Source organism: Phyllostomus discolor, chromosome 6 (assembly GCF_004126475.2).
Source record: "Phyllostomus discolor isolate MPI-MPIP mPhyDis1 chromosome 6, mPhyDis1.pri.v3, whole genome shotgun sequence".
In the NCBI taxonomy this organism is placed as follows: Eukaryota; Metazoa; Chordata; class Mammalia; order Chiroptera; family Phyllostomidae; genus Phyllostomus; species Phyllostomus discolor.
Window position 1 is genome coordinate 90,392,390 of NC_040908.2, and position 13,105 is coordinate 90,405,494.

General features: G+C 40.3%; 1 protein-coding gene across 1 annotated transcript in view; it reads left to right on the forward strand.

Annotated features, from left to right (window-relative positions):
• The window catches only part of SLC35F2 (solute carrier family 35 member F2), a 66,872-nt gene extending 63,338 nt beyond the window's left edge, over nt 1–3,534 (forward strand). Inside the window, exon 8 of the mRNA XM_028516272.2 lies at nt 2,516–3,534. Coding sequence (XP_028372073.1) covers nt 2,516–2,701 — 186 coding nt within the window. The 3' untranslated portion in view covers nt 2,702–3,534. The remainder of the gene's footprint in view (nt 1–2,515) is intronic.
• The last annotated feature ends 9,571 nt before the right edge of the window (nt 3,535–13,105 follow it).

Consider the following 13,105-nt stretch of genomic DNA (forward strand, 5'->3'; position numbering starts at 1 on the left):
AGTAAATAAATACCTGTTGAACAGAGTGGTCACAGAAACTTTCTGTATAGATCCTCTAATATTCTTTGAATTTCTTTTCAAAAAAGAAAGAAGTTAAGAGTCTCTAACTCTGGAGGCTTACCTCACTCCCTCACAATCTCTCCCTTGATATAATACAGGTGCCTTGATATAATCACCTGCCTTTTTAAGAGGGATAAGATACTTTTTTCCCAAAATATTTAAAACCACCAAACCAAGACATTTTTTGAGTAAGTTATATAGTTTTTCCACAGGTAACAGTGATCATCTTACAAGAGCATAATTAACTTTCATAATACCAACTTAAAAAGTTTAGGGTTTCCTCTAGTATTCTCTGAATTTCTCCCCCAGTAAACATTATTAAACACCCGCTATGTATTGTTCACTGTGCTGAGTATTGGATCAAAGAAGTAAAGCCAGTAGTAGGAAATTAGTTGCATATCTCAGCTTGACCTAAACATTGGCTTTGCATCACTGCTGAATTCCATGATGTCTTCTCTGCATTAGGGAGGGCTGTGGCTATTGCATTCTTTAAGGAGTTCTAAAGGTTTAGGTCACAGGTGGCAAACACAAGGCCCGAAGCCCAAATCTGGCTCTCCACCTTGATTTATCTGGCCCATCATCTTGTTTCTACCTGGTGGCAGCACCTAGCTCTCACTTAGCTGTTAAGGAGCAGTTCCATTTATACAGTCCTAAAATTACATTCAGCCCTTTGAAGGCAACTGTGAGGCTGATATGGCCCCTCTGTGAAAATGAGTTTGACACCCCCCGTTTAGGTGAAGAAGTAATTGAGCACATGTAAAATATTAACACATCAAAGCCAGGGGGACCCACAGAAGTCCACGGCTGGAGACTACCAGCAGTCTACTAAATACTCATTTCAAAAACCTATTTAGTTTTTCCTTCTACCTTTGGGAGTATATTTTGTGTTCTCTCTCTCTCTCTTTCTCTCTCTCTCTCTCTCTCTCTCTCACCCTCTCATCCTCTCACCTTTCTCTTCTCCTTCCCTAACCCATCCTGGTTTGTTATTATTTTTCTTTGTTATCTCCTGATTACAGTCCTTTTTATTGGTCATACTATGAAATCTAAGCCAATTTAAAAATACTTATTGGCTTGAATAAAGTAGCATGCTCCATTCTTAATTTTAAAATCAGTTTAGCAGGACCACTTATAAATTGTGTTTGCTTGTTTGGAGGGAAAAAAAAACCCAAATGATCCTGGGCATGTAATCACACATCGTTATGCTACATAGTTTCCCTAACTTTTACTGTGTCATTGTTGGTCAGCCCTTCCCTGTTCTCCGTGTTTTACTTTTCTTGCTGGGTTTTTTTTTGTTTTGTTTTGTTTTGTTTTTGTTTTTTTTAAATGGAGAGATTCTTTTTTTTTAATATTTTATTTATTTATTTTTTAGAGAGGGAAGGGAGGGAGATAGAGAGAGAGAGAGAGAAACATCAATGTGCGGTTGCTGGGGGTTATGGCCTGCAACCCAAGAATGTACCCTGGCTGGGAATTGAACCTGGGACACTTTGGTTCCCAGCCCGCGCTCAATCTACTGAGCTATGCCAGCCAGGGCACTTTTCTTGCTGTTAAAAACAAATATTAATTTCCTTAACACTTGAGCTTTTATATGGATCCTCAATTCAAATAAAAGCAAATGTACAGAATACTTATCATTTATTTAAACTTTGCAGTATGTCAAAATGTTATTTTCAGTAAAAATACACAATGAATTAGCATTTTTTCTTATGCATTTTGTCCTGAGTGATTGTTTTCATCCCTGAGAAAAGGGCAGGTTGGGGAAGGTCAACAGGAACTCCATCCATCCTCGTGGCGTGTCCGTCAGAATGGACTCTAGCTTATTATTGGTCCTGCCGGGCTCTATTCTTTGTGGTTGTCCAGCTGTACCTTATACCAGTAGCCTCTTTGGGCTTCAGACTCTCCTGAAAACAATGTTGTCTAAGGCTCTTTCTAGCTCTAATAATCCGAATCTGCTCAGTCCACCATAAATTTTACTATGTAACACTTGCATATGGAAACAAGATAATTTATTACATTTTAACAAAATGGATTTTATTAGAATACATTCTAATAAAATGCTATTCTAATAAATAGCATTTGATGAGGGATTGATGACAAGGAGTCCCATCTGTACATCCACATTTTATCTGAGGTCCTGGGTTCCTCTGTTTCATACCAACATTGTAAGCTGTGCCTTGGGTCCAAATTGTGCACTCCCCGGGTATCCATCCATACTGACCTTTTATTCTCTCAATTATGTGCAACTACTTGCGAGGTGGGGTAGAGCTGGACTGTCCCAGAAAAAGGCAAAAGTTCCATTTCCTAGAGATGCAAGGAGCAGCTGGCTGATGTGCCAGGTGGTGATGTCATAAACCAGGCATTCACCAGTGTGCACGCGTAGGAGGGTTTTGTCCAAAGGCAGCCGCAAAGATCTGTATGTGAGGGAGCTTAATCTGTAGCTCTTCTTCTCTCCTCCTAGTTCTCCGGGCTCTACATCCTGTCTTTCACCATCATCATGGTGGGGTTCATTCTGTTCTGCTCCACTCCCACACGCACGGCAGAGCCGGCCGAGAGCAGCGTGCCCCAGGTCACCAGCATTGGCATCGACAACCTGGCACTGAAGCTTGAGGAGAACCTCCAGGAGACCCACTCTGCAGTCTTGTAGCTGGAGGAGAAGGTGCGGATGTACACCTGAGGCTTCCTGGGAAGCGGGGCACTGCCACGGGATAAAGCAGAGCCTGCTGAGTGCTGAGGGGACACTTGGAAAATTGACTTAAACATTTCATTGCATTGGATCAGATCCAGTGGTTAGATTTTACAGGGGAAAACAGAATAATGCATCAAAAGTAGAAATGCCAAAATTAAGCAGAAACCAAGGTTAGGATTGCATTTTCATGTGTTGGAGGACCAGTGGTTGTCTGTGTCAAGAGACAAGGTGTGGGCCCCTCTCTGGGGTTCCGAGGCACAGGTGGGCAAGCAGGAGGGGGCAGATGCCCACATGAGCCAGCCACCAGACATGGCTGAAAACAGGCTGTCTGGGCTGGGCTGGGTGGTCAGGAGTGGGTGCAGTCCAGGGTGGTTTTGGAGTAGGTTTCCTCAGTAAGAGGCCTCTGGGTTTTGCCCCACTGAGGAAGCAAGCCATTGTTCAGAAGCCACAGGTGAGGTCTGGTGACTGTGTCAGGCAGGGAGGTGGGTGGGGCAGCACAGAGGAATCCTGAAGTACAGGTGTGGGTGCCATAGAAACACTGGAGTGCAGTGAGCCCAGGAGCCCTGCCCTCCTCCTTAAAAGAGGATACGGCACTACTTCCTACCAAATATTTATGCGCCACAAGATTTTTATGATACTTCTTCAATAAAGGTGTTCATAGGTAGCATCATTATGATATCAATGATCAGTATACCACTACAAAAACTCTGTATGTAAACTTCTTTTTGATAAAAATATAATAAATTGATGGTAAGTGTTCATTTTATTAAAATATTTTGATTTCATGGAAATACATCCACTGTGTGGTTTCTTTGATTAACCAGTTTCCCTTGTTGATTTTACATGACTTAATATATTCAACATTTCTTTATATCCAGCTTTTCAGAACCATGTCTTCGGTAAGGTGAAATAAACCTATCTTTTGGGGGCTACATTGTGATAAAAGGAAATTCAGATTCAGATCACAGATTATTTGCCAGAATAAACATTTTGAAATTCTCTTTTTTTTTCTTTTTTGGAGTAAAATAACTTCTCATTTTGTGAAGTCAGTTAAAACGGATGTTTGGTTTTCCACTTCCTACCAATATCAACAGTCAATCAGTGAAAAAAATTTATGTTAAAATGTTTGCCGTTTTGGGGAAGACTTTCAGTTTGACTAATACACAGATTATTTCTTAAAATCCCTAAGAATAAACCTGTATCTATAGGGATAGTGATGATGTTGGGAATCCCAGGTGACAACCTCCCACGTGTCGGTCAAGGCTGAGCTCCAGTGCCGTCCCTCCTACGCAGCCTTTCTCAGGCCAGCCCAACCAGGTCCCCCATGGAGACACCTGGGGTGCTTGTTCACATCGCCCCTGTGGCTCTTGTTGAAGTGCTTCCCATTGAACTGCCCCTCCTCACCAGGGGTTGAGCTATTCAAGGTCAACATCAGCCTTTCACTATGTTTCTAGTCCTATGGTTGTCTCATTTGTTGGGTGTTTATTAAATGAACTTTGTCTTTGGTCCCAGTTCAGAACACTTAAAGGGAAATTGACCTAAAGTAAGGCCTTTTGTGCTACACGTGTAGGTGGTAAATTGTCTTACCTGCCCTGCTCTTTCCACTCATCTCCCTTAATCCTAGTGTTTCCCCTGGCCTGCTCCCACGGGAGGGGCAACACAACTCCAATCTGGGCTTCCCAAGTTAAACTTCGGAATTCAGTGTTCCAGAGAAGCAATACTGTGAATCACATTCAGCAACAAAATAACTGTGCAGTAAGGCATCCTGGTTTAAATAAGTTTGTAAAGACTTCAAGTTTCTTAACCAGCCTGGACAGTGTGCTTTTAAACATCTGGCCTATATATAAGTTTTGAAACATAACATGTTCTTAAGTTGAGACCCTCCTGTAAATTCCTTTTCTGCCCATTAGAACAATATTCATTTTCAATATTTTTTGTAGAAATTTATGCCATTAAAAAAAAAAGCCCCTGATGAATAGTTTCCTAGTGTTGTATAGAGGTAATGAATTATGCAGTTGGACTGTGGTAACACTGTAAGAAGAGAGGGTTTGCTGGTGCCATTTTCACTACTTGTATTTTGAAACTAGGTTCTCTTTTGTGGACAGGAACTGACAATTCTCATCTTTCTGATACCAGCATCTCACAGAGATTGGTATGTATTATGAGATGTTTCCAGCAGGTGGCGCTTTAACAATTATAACAAAGACCTGTGACAATAATCTCCCATTTTATGGAGTCAACATAATGTCCTGTTAAGTCAGAGTGTTTGGTTTTAAAAGAGGGTGTTATGCCTACTACAGGGCCACAGTGGGCATCGTACTGGTCTGTGACATCACCTTTGACAACATCCAGAACTGGATTTGAAACACTGAGGAGCACACCTCTATAGGTGTTGGGAAGGTGATGCTTGGGAACAAGTGTGACTTGAATAACAAAGAGACTAGTATCCAAGGAACCGGGAGAGAGCTGGCCCTGGACTATGAAATCAAGTTCATGGAGACCAGTGTAAAGGCCAACATCAACGTGGAGAACACATTTTTCACTCTCCCCAGAGACATAATGGACAAAAAGTTGGAAGGCAGCAGCCCCCAAGGAACAACTGGGGAGTCAAAGTCACGCCAGACCAGCAGAGGACCAGCTTCTTCTGGTGTGTTCTTCCTTGAGGAACGCCGCCTTCCTCTGAGGCTGGCTCAGCCGAGCTGTCCTTGCCTGTCCTCAGTGAGCCCTACCCTCATCTGGGCCCTCCCTCTTCCACCACACTCATGGTGGCCACTGGGACCAAGGTCACTAGAATACATTTGAGAAATTGTTTATTTTAGTAACTGTCTGATTTTTTAAAACTTTGGAGATGCAATAAGTTAAGAATTTGCTATTTTTTCCTGCTACATGGTACCTGGAGAGAAATATGGGTACAACATGACCATCAACAGTGACCGGTATGATGAGATTTCATTTTGGGGGCATGACATAGCTAAAATGCCACTGCAAAGCCTGTCTGCATCTCCTCCTGCAGAAATGAGGCCCCCAAAGGCCAGTGACGGTTCCAGGAGTGCTGAGTCACCTTGCACCCTCAGTGAGGCAATCCACACCAGGCGCAGGAAGCATCTGCTGACACGTCTCATATCACCTTTTTCCCTCAGTTTTGGACAGGTGGTAAAAGTGTGCGTTTCTTTTTCCCTCTCCCTCTTCTTTTTGACTCAAACCAAAGGGAAGCACAAATTAAGGAAATCCCATGTAAAGTATTCAGAAGGAAAGAAGAGCGGAGGAGCCTTTCCTGTTCACAGCCAGGCTTTGGTGTGCAGTCCAGCCAGACCTCAGGCCTGGGTGGCAGGCCTCTCAGCAACCCCTGTCTGATTACCAAGGGGACACCATGCATCCCATGGATGACCTGCAATTAGGGTGTCTGTCTCTTGACCCCCAAACAGCCCCCACTGTGCTTTGACCTCTTACACTACCCAAATCAGACACTCTTTCTAGCTGAGGTTTTTATTTTTCCAGATCCATAGTGCCATGAAGTGACCTGTCTTTGCATTCCAGTGGGGGGGCCCAGGTGGCCAGGGACACATGTGCACCTGTGGCTGGGTATGGCTGAGAGCATGGAGCATCCCTGGTGACAGAATGACTGCAGAGCTGTCTGGGCTGGTTTCTAACTGCTGTCATTGGTTCTGTTTTGACAGCTCTGCTTTCCCGTACAGAGTGTGCAGTTGAGACCAGGTCCGAGAGGTATCACCAGGGAGCCTTTGTATTTCTTTTTCTTACCCTTCTGCCAAGTTGCTGTCTACCAAAGCAACTGGCATCATAATTTCTTTTTTTTAATTAAAAACCAATGTATACGCCATAGTCTTTTGTTCCCTGGAATCTCTCAACATGCTCTGTTTACATCAAAAAACTCAAGAAAAAATAAAAACAGAAGAATGTCATGATGAGGACACTCTTGGCAGGGATTTCCCTTGATTAGTACATGAGGAATGAAGGTCTTGAAGAAAAGTGGAAACATCCTTCTTTGCAAGTCACACGGTTGGTGGCTAATGTGAAAACAGAATCCAGGATTCCTTTCAGCTTAGCTAGGAGCTTACAGTTCACCTCTGCTTCTCTGAGACAGTGAATTTGGAGGCAGCTGTGGTTCTTATGGAACTGTTGAGCCAGCAAATGCAAATGCATTTCTAATGAGAGGAATTAGGTAGATTTTTGTGTAAAAACTAGCTAGATAGGGCAGCTTCCTCTGCAACTCTGGAGCCTGCCCTTTTAAGAAGCTGTCTGCATCCATCTCTGTGAGGTCTTATGTATGCCTAGTCACGACTCCCTTTTCTGTCATTATTATGGTGATGTGCCATTTTCATCCACATTTAATCACTTAGTATCTGGACATATCCTCAGCCCTCATAAGATGTCAATAAATCAGGGACATTTAGCAGATAGCCACTTAGCTGATTAAAAGGCAAGAGATTTATGAGGAAATTAGGTAATGCTGAACATGCAGTTCTCCCAACAGTCTGATAAAGGGTGTTTTGAGAGTCTGGCAATATGTAAGTGGTATATCAAGGGGAATAAAACCTCTTCGAAACAGCAACATTTTACCTATAGGATTTAATGCCCCCAAATTTTAAAGTGTAAATACTTTTGGAGAAGGAAATTTAGATTGAAAAGGGGAAAGAAGTGATGCCAATAATAAAACATGAGCCATTTGAACAATTATTGACTCCAACTGAGCATAACAAGCACTCAGATGATGTCCTGCAATCACCATTCAACTATTGGTATTCAGGGCCTGCCCTGTGGGGAGGCCAGGTTCCATATACAAAGTGTGATGTATAGGACTTGTAGTGCTAGTAGCTGGAGTGTCTATGCAGAGTCCCACCTTCCCTGACCTCAGATGTTTCTGCCTGGTGACTGTGTTTTTCCATTTCTGCCTGAGTATTTTGCATTCTTTCAAGTTCCTATCCTGACATTGGTCTTATGATCCCATGTGGGACCTTATCAACCTTGGTTGTCATGAAAGGCCTGCTAGCTCAGTACATGCACACTTACATGGGGGGCACACACAGGCACACCTCACTGTCACCAGCATTCTGTCCCCTCAGCCCCCAACATCTTATTTCTCCAGAAATTGATGTTCATAAGACTGATTGGAGCAGCTTTGTAACTTAATGCAGGTTCAGCTGCCTGCCACTTTGAAAGCCTTATACTCAAAAGGCAGGTGCTGGTGTAAAGGAAATTGGTTTTATTTGGGTGCCAGCAACCTGGAAGGTGGAAGACTCTCATCCCAAAGGCACTGGATAAAACCACTTTCCTTTACATTAGCACCTGCTTCTTGAGTATTGGCTTTCAAGTTGGCAGGGAGCCAGACCTGTATTCAGTTACAGTTTTGGCACCCCAGATAGGATAATGTGGACCCCTGCAAGGCCTGGGCAGCTTGCGCTGGGGTCCGAGCTGCTTGTGGCAGGCTGACCCCATGGCAAGGATTGCAGGAATTTCCCAGCAGCTGCCTAGAGTTTTTCATCTTGGACACTTTCCTGCTCTCTATCTCAAGGCAGCAGCTGCCTTTAAACATTTTGCCGGTGAAAGGAAATGGGTCTCTGGGGAGTCAGTGGACTCCAGTTAGGGGAGTCAGCAGACTCCAAACTGGGTAAGTCCCTGATGTGCACAGCCAGGAGTCCCTGCCCCACCACTTGGGTTCTTCAAACCACCTTGGGTTACATAGGAGTCAACACGCCCCACACAGCAATGGGCACAGCTCAGTGACTAGGAAAAATCCCAGTTCTCCAGTGTAAGGTTTAGAGGGCACTTCTGGTGTTCTGCTTTATGGATTTCTGGGTTTTGAATATTTGCTGTGTTTGAGAGCTCTTATCCGTCTGAAATGGAACTTTGGCTACAGTTGTTCTCTGCTGGCTTCCTTATCTTTTAAGGACTGAGCTTGCTCTTTGATGTTTTGTTCACACAGGGAATCCTTTGTGTTTATCATCTGGGCGTTCTTCCAATTAGACCTTGTGAAGGTCATCCATGCTAATGTCTCAGTCCCTCCTTTTAGAGGATTTAGTTGGAGAGTACTTATTTGTTTGAGGTTTGTCTTTGCTTTAGATGTTTTGTTTCTGTTTTGAAACAGACAGCTCAGTCTTGATGCCATCAGAGAATCCATTAAGTAGCATTTTAGCTGACTGGTCAACTTACAGCTATAAATCAATGGCAAATTAAAATTGTTTTTGTCAAAGGTCTGGTAAATGGGATAAGATCTCTTATATGCAAGCTTTCATATTGTTACATCATAAGGATTCTATTCAGAAAGGATTTGAATTGATGGCTCAAAGAGGGGGAAAAGATCTCATTCCCCTCCCAGACAGACTATAAACTCAGAAAGAATAAAGTAATGAGGAGAAAAGTCTTTTAAATACTTTAATTCCTTCTTCTGCAGGTCCAGGAGCTACTGAAGTCCTCATAATAATAGGGCAATTAATGCCACTCCACAAACTTTGTAGGTTGTGGAAACAGCAGGGACAATTACTTCACCTCAAGTGAAAGGGAAAAAAAGGTCCTTTTAAACTCAAGCTGCTTGTTACCCAAGCCTGATGCTTCCCCTGCCTCTTAAAGTTGACAAGGGCAAATAAAAAAAAACTTTAAAAAAATCTTATCTTCACTACAATTATTAATAATACTATTTATATGTATGGTAAAAAAAATAAAGATAGGAACTATCTCAAATATTTTTTTCACGATTGTGTGGTCCAGAAAAATATTTCATATTAAAGCTGGTTTGAATATAACTGATATGTTTTAAAGTTATTAACATAAATTATATGTCTGTTTTGCCTGGGTTTATAGGAGTAAATTTGTTATTGATCTTTGTTGCAGAATTTGTCATGAAAATGACTTGGATAGTAATTAACTCCAAAATCTCATAAAGTTGTTAAGAACTAATAAGTAGACTAAACTAAAATGAAAAGTTTTTGATAAAGCCTATGCCTAAACATAATCTTCAAAAGTCTATTGTGACTTGGAAATTTGGAACTTTGCTGGGTTAAGTGATAAAAATGATTAAATATATAGATATTTTGAAATAATAGGATACTAAAATATTAACTGATCTGAGTTTGTCTATTTTGACTTCATATTCAGGGAAGCTAGAAAGTGGATTTGTATCTACTAATGAATATATCTTGTACTTTTTTAAAGCGTGTCCCTTGAAAATGTGAATGTATTTGCCAGTGGAGGGGAACCCTGTTTCTAAAAATTAATAAACTATATTAATAAAATTATCAAAATAAATGCTTTTTTTTTGCTTTTATTATTTTTTAAGATTTTATTATTTACTTTTAGAGAAAGGAAAAGGGAGGGAGAAAGAGAAGGAGAGAAACATCAATGTGTGGTTAACTCATGTGGCCCCAGGGGGGACCTGACCTGAAACCCAGGCATGTGCCCTGACTAGAAATTGAACTGGCGACCCTTTGATTCTCAGCACATACTCAGTCCACTGAGCCACACCAGCCAGGGCTGTAATTTGCTTTTAGTTGCCACTAAAAATCAAGGTTTTTAGGAATTAGGAATTTTAATTAAACTGGATAGAAACTGTATAGTCTGGTAATTGAAGTTATAGAGCATGAAAACACCTGTTGAAGAAAATAACTTGTTCTAAAATTGGTTATTTCTGAATGAGTTAAGAAGCAGCACACTAAAAGGGACTATGTAAGTTGCAGAAAGATTATGTAAGTTACAGAGGGCTTATGTACATTGCAGAGAGTCTCTGCAAATTAAAGAAGTCTATGAGCAGAGATCTTCAGTGGAAATTATGGGTAAGCTGAATAACAAATTTAATTAGGTAAATGAATCTAATATCAAAAGCAAACTAATACAAAGTTTGTTTGGTTCTTTTTCAGATTGTGAAAAGGGAAAAAGTTTTTCCTATATCTGCCTAGAATGCAAAGATTATATATATAGTGCTGTATTGTGTTAATCAGATACTTGATTACTTAGAAACTCATATTCTTTATCATAAGAACTAAATTTTGCGAGCCTGTATTTATGTTTGATACCTTCATTGTCACTTCAGGTAAATAAATTATTTAATATTGTTTCATAATGACATAGATACCTTCCCAGGGTTTAAATTTTAAGAGACTTTTTCTTGGCCTAAAATTGGTTTTGGGTCATTCCAGTGGGTTCCTGGAATGCATGGTGATGTGTTCTTTCTCCTTATGAAGAAGAAATTTTGAACCAATTAGGCCTATTTGATATACTTAAAGTACATGGGAAGCTTTGTGAAACAAAGAAATAATAGCTATATTCTATTTTTATACACATATTTTTATTATTAAAATGAATGTTCTGGAGATTATATAAAAATCTCCAAGTGTCTACAAATTTCTGATATACTTTCATTTGTAATTTTAATTGTTACCTTAAAATGTTGTTATAGGAAAGCAAATTCCTTGGTCAATTGCATTATAATCAGATCTGTAACTATGTCATTTTAAGTTTTTTGTCAGTTAGTGACAGTCATTGTTTTACTCTGATGTATTTACAAATACATTACTTCTTTAGAAAGATCCATGTAAAAGACTTTGACTTATTCTAAATTACATATTAAAGAAAATAAGTTTTCATATTATATTTTTGAATTAGATGAAGATTACTAGAACTCTGTGGAATAACTGGGTTTATGGAAATACTGCAAATAATTAGGATGAACAAAAATTGATTATGGGACAGAATGAACTAAAGATGATTGTAGTTTTTGTAACATTTTGTTGGAAAAATTGCTAATTTTTAAATTTTTGTTTTTCAGACATAAGGAAACTTGCTTTTTTCCTTTAAAGCAATTTGGTAAATTATACTTTCACAAGCAATATTGAGGCATTCATATTTTTCTTTCTACCTGATCCCTCTGGAATTTGGAAACTCTTAATGAAAGAGTAGTATTATTTCCTGGCAATATGTTTGTTTGCATAAATCCAATTAGAATCTGATTTCTTCATAACAGGACACATAAAGCCAGATTCCGATTATGGTTCTATTTATCAAGGCTTTGACGGGAATGTCATGACATGACTAGACTTTGGATGTCAGCAAAAGCTTTAAGGAATGAAGATTGGCTTTGAAGCCAATAACAGCCCTTTGGAGACATAGCCTGGTACCTTGCTTATTCATAAGGTTCATGGCAGTCTTTCCAGGTGAAGAGGGAAGGTTGCTGGGAGATGGCAAGGAAATACCTCAAAACATTTTGGGGACCTCGAGAACTTGAGGAAGTCACCCAAAGTTATAAGTACTGCAGGCAAAGCCTTATGGCAACTGGGTGGCTTGACTTCTGTGCCCTGTAGAGCTAATTAAAGCTCAATCTGGAAATTCCTTATAAGATTCCAGCAGAGCACATTTAAGAAAGCCTAAATAGAAAGCATTATGCTAAGTGAAACAAGCCAGGCAGTGAAAGACAAATACCACATGATATCACCTTTAACAGGAATCTAAACAACAAAACAAAACAAAAAAAACTAGCAAAATATAACCAAAGACACTGAAATAGGGGATAGTCTGACAGTGGCCAGAGGGGAGAGAAGAGGGAATTTCAGGGGGGAATGGGTAGGGATTACAGGAACAAATTTGGAGGACACATGGACAAAAACTAGGGGTGGGGGGTAATGGGGGGAAGGGGGGAGGGTTGGGTGGGTGGGCTGGAATGGGAGTAGGGGGGAGAAAACTGTACTTGAACAATGATTAAAATAAAAAAAAAAGAAAGCCTAAATAATCAACTACTATTCTTATGTGTTTATGCAAATTAAAACTCAACTTAATGAAGTAAATTAATTACTCTTGATTTGGCTCTTTAATAAAAATGAGGGTAATTTTAGGGGAGAGAAATCATGTTTCAATAGACTCTATAATACACAGGTATGGATATTAAACTCTAGTTAGTTGTTTTCAAAGGTTAATTTTCACTTATGCACAGACAAGATCAGAATAAGTATGATAGATTAGGTGCAGAAGGTGCCAAAACAGAAAGCTTGGGGGCCTAGCAGGGGCATAGGAAAAATAAATTAAAAAAAAAAAACCAAATAGGCAGATGGTGAAATAAAATGACACTTAGATAGTGAATGAGAGGGCCCCAGGGTCTCCTCTAGACCTGCTGACCAATCATTATTTCCCCACAGGAGCCTCAGATAAAATTGACAATGGGGAACAAATTGATTAACTTTTAATAGACACAGAAGCCACACACTCAGTATTGAACAGCAAACTGACTGAAAGGAAAAAACCCACAACAGTTTCAGTCATAGGGGTAAAAGACAATGCAGCAACAAGCCTCCCTCCAGCATGTAGAACACCAACTCAGAAATATTAAATTTTCACACAGCTCCCTCTATTTTGCCTGAATGT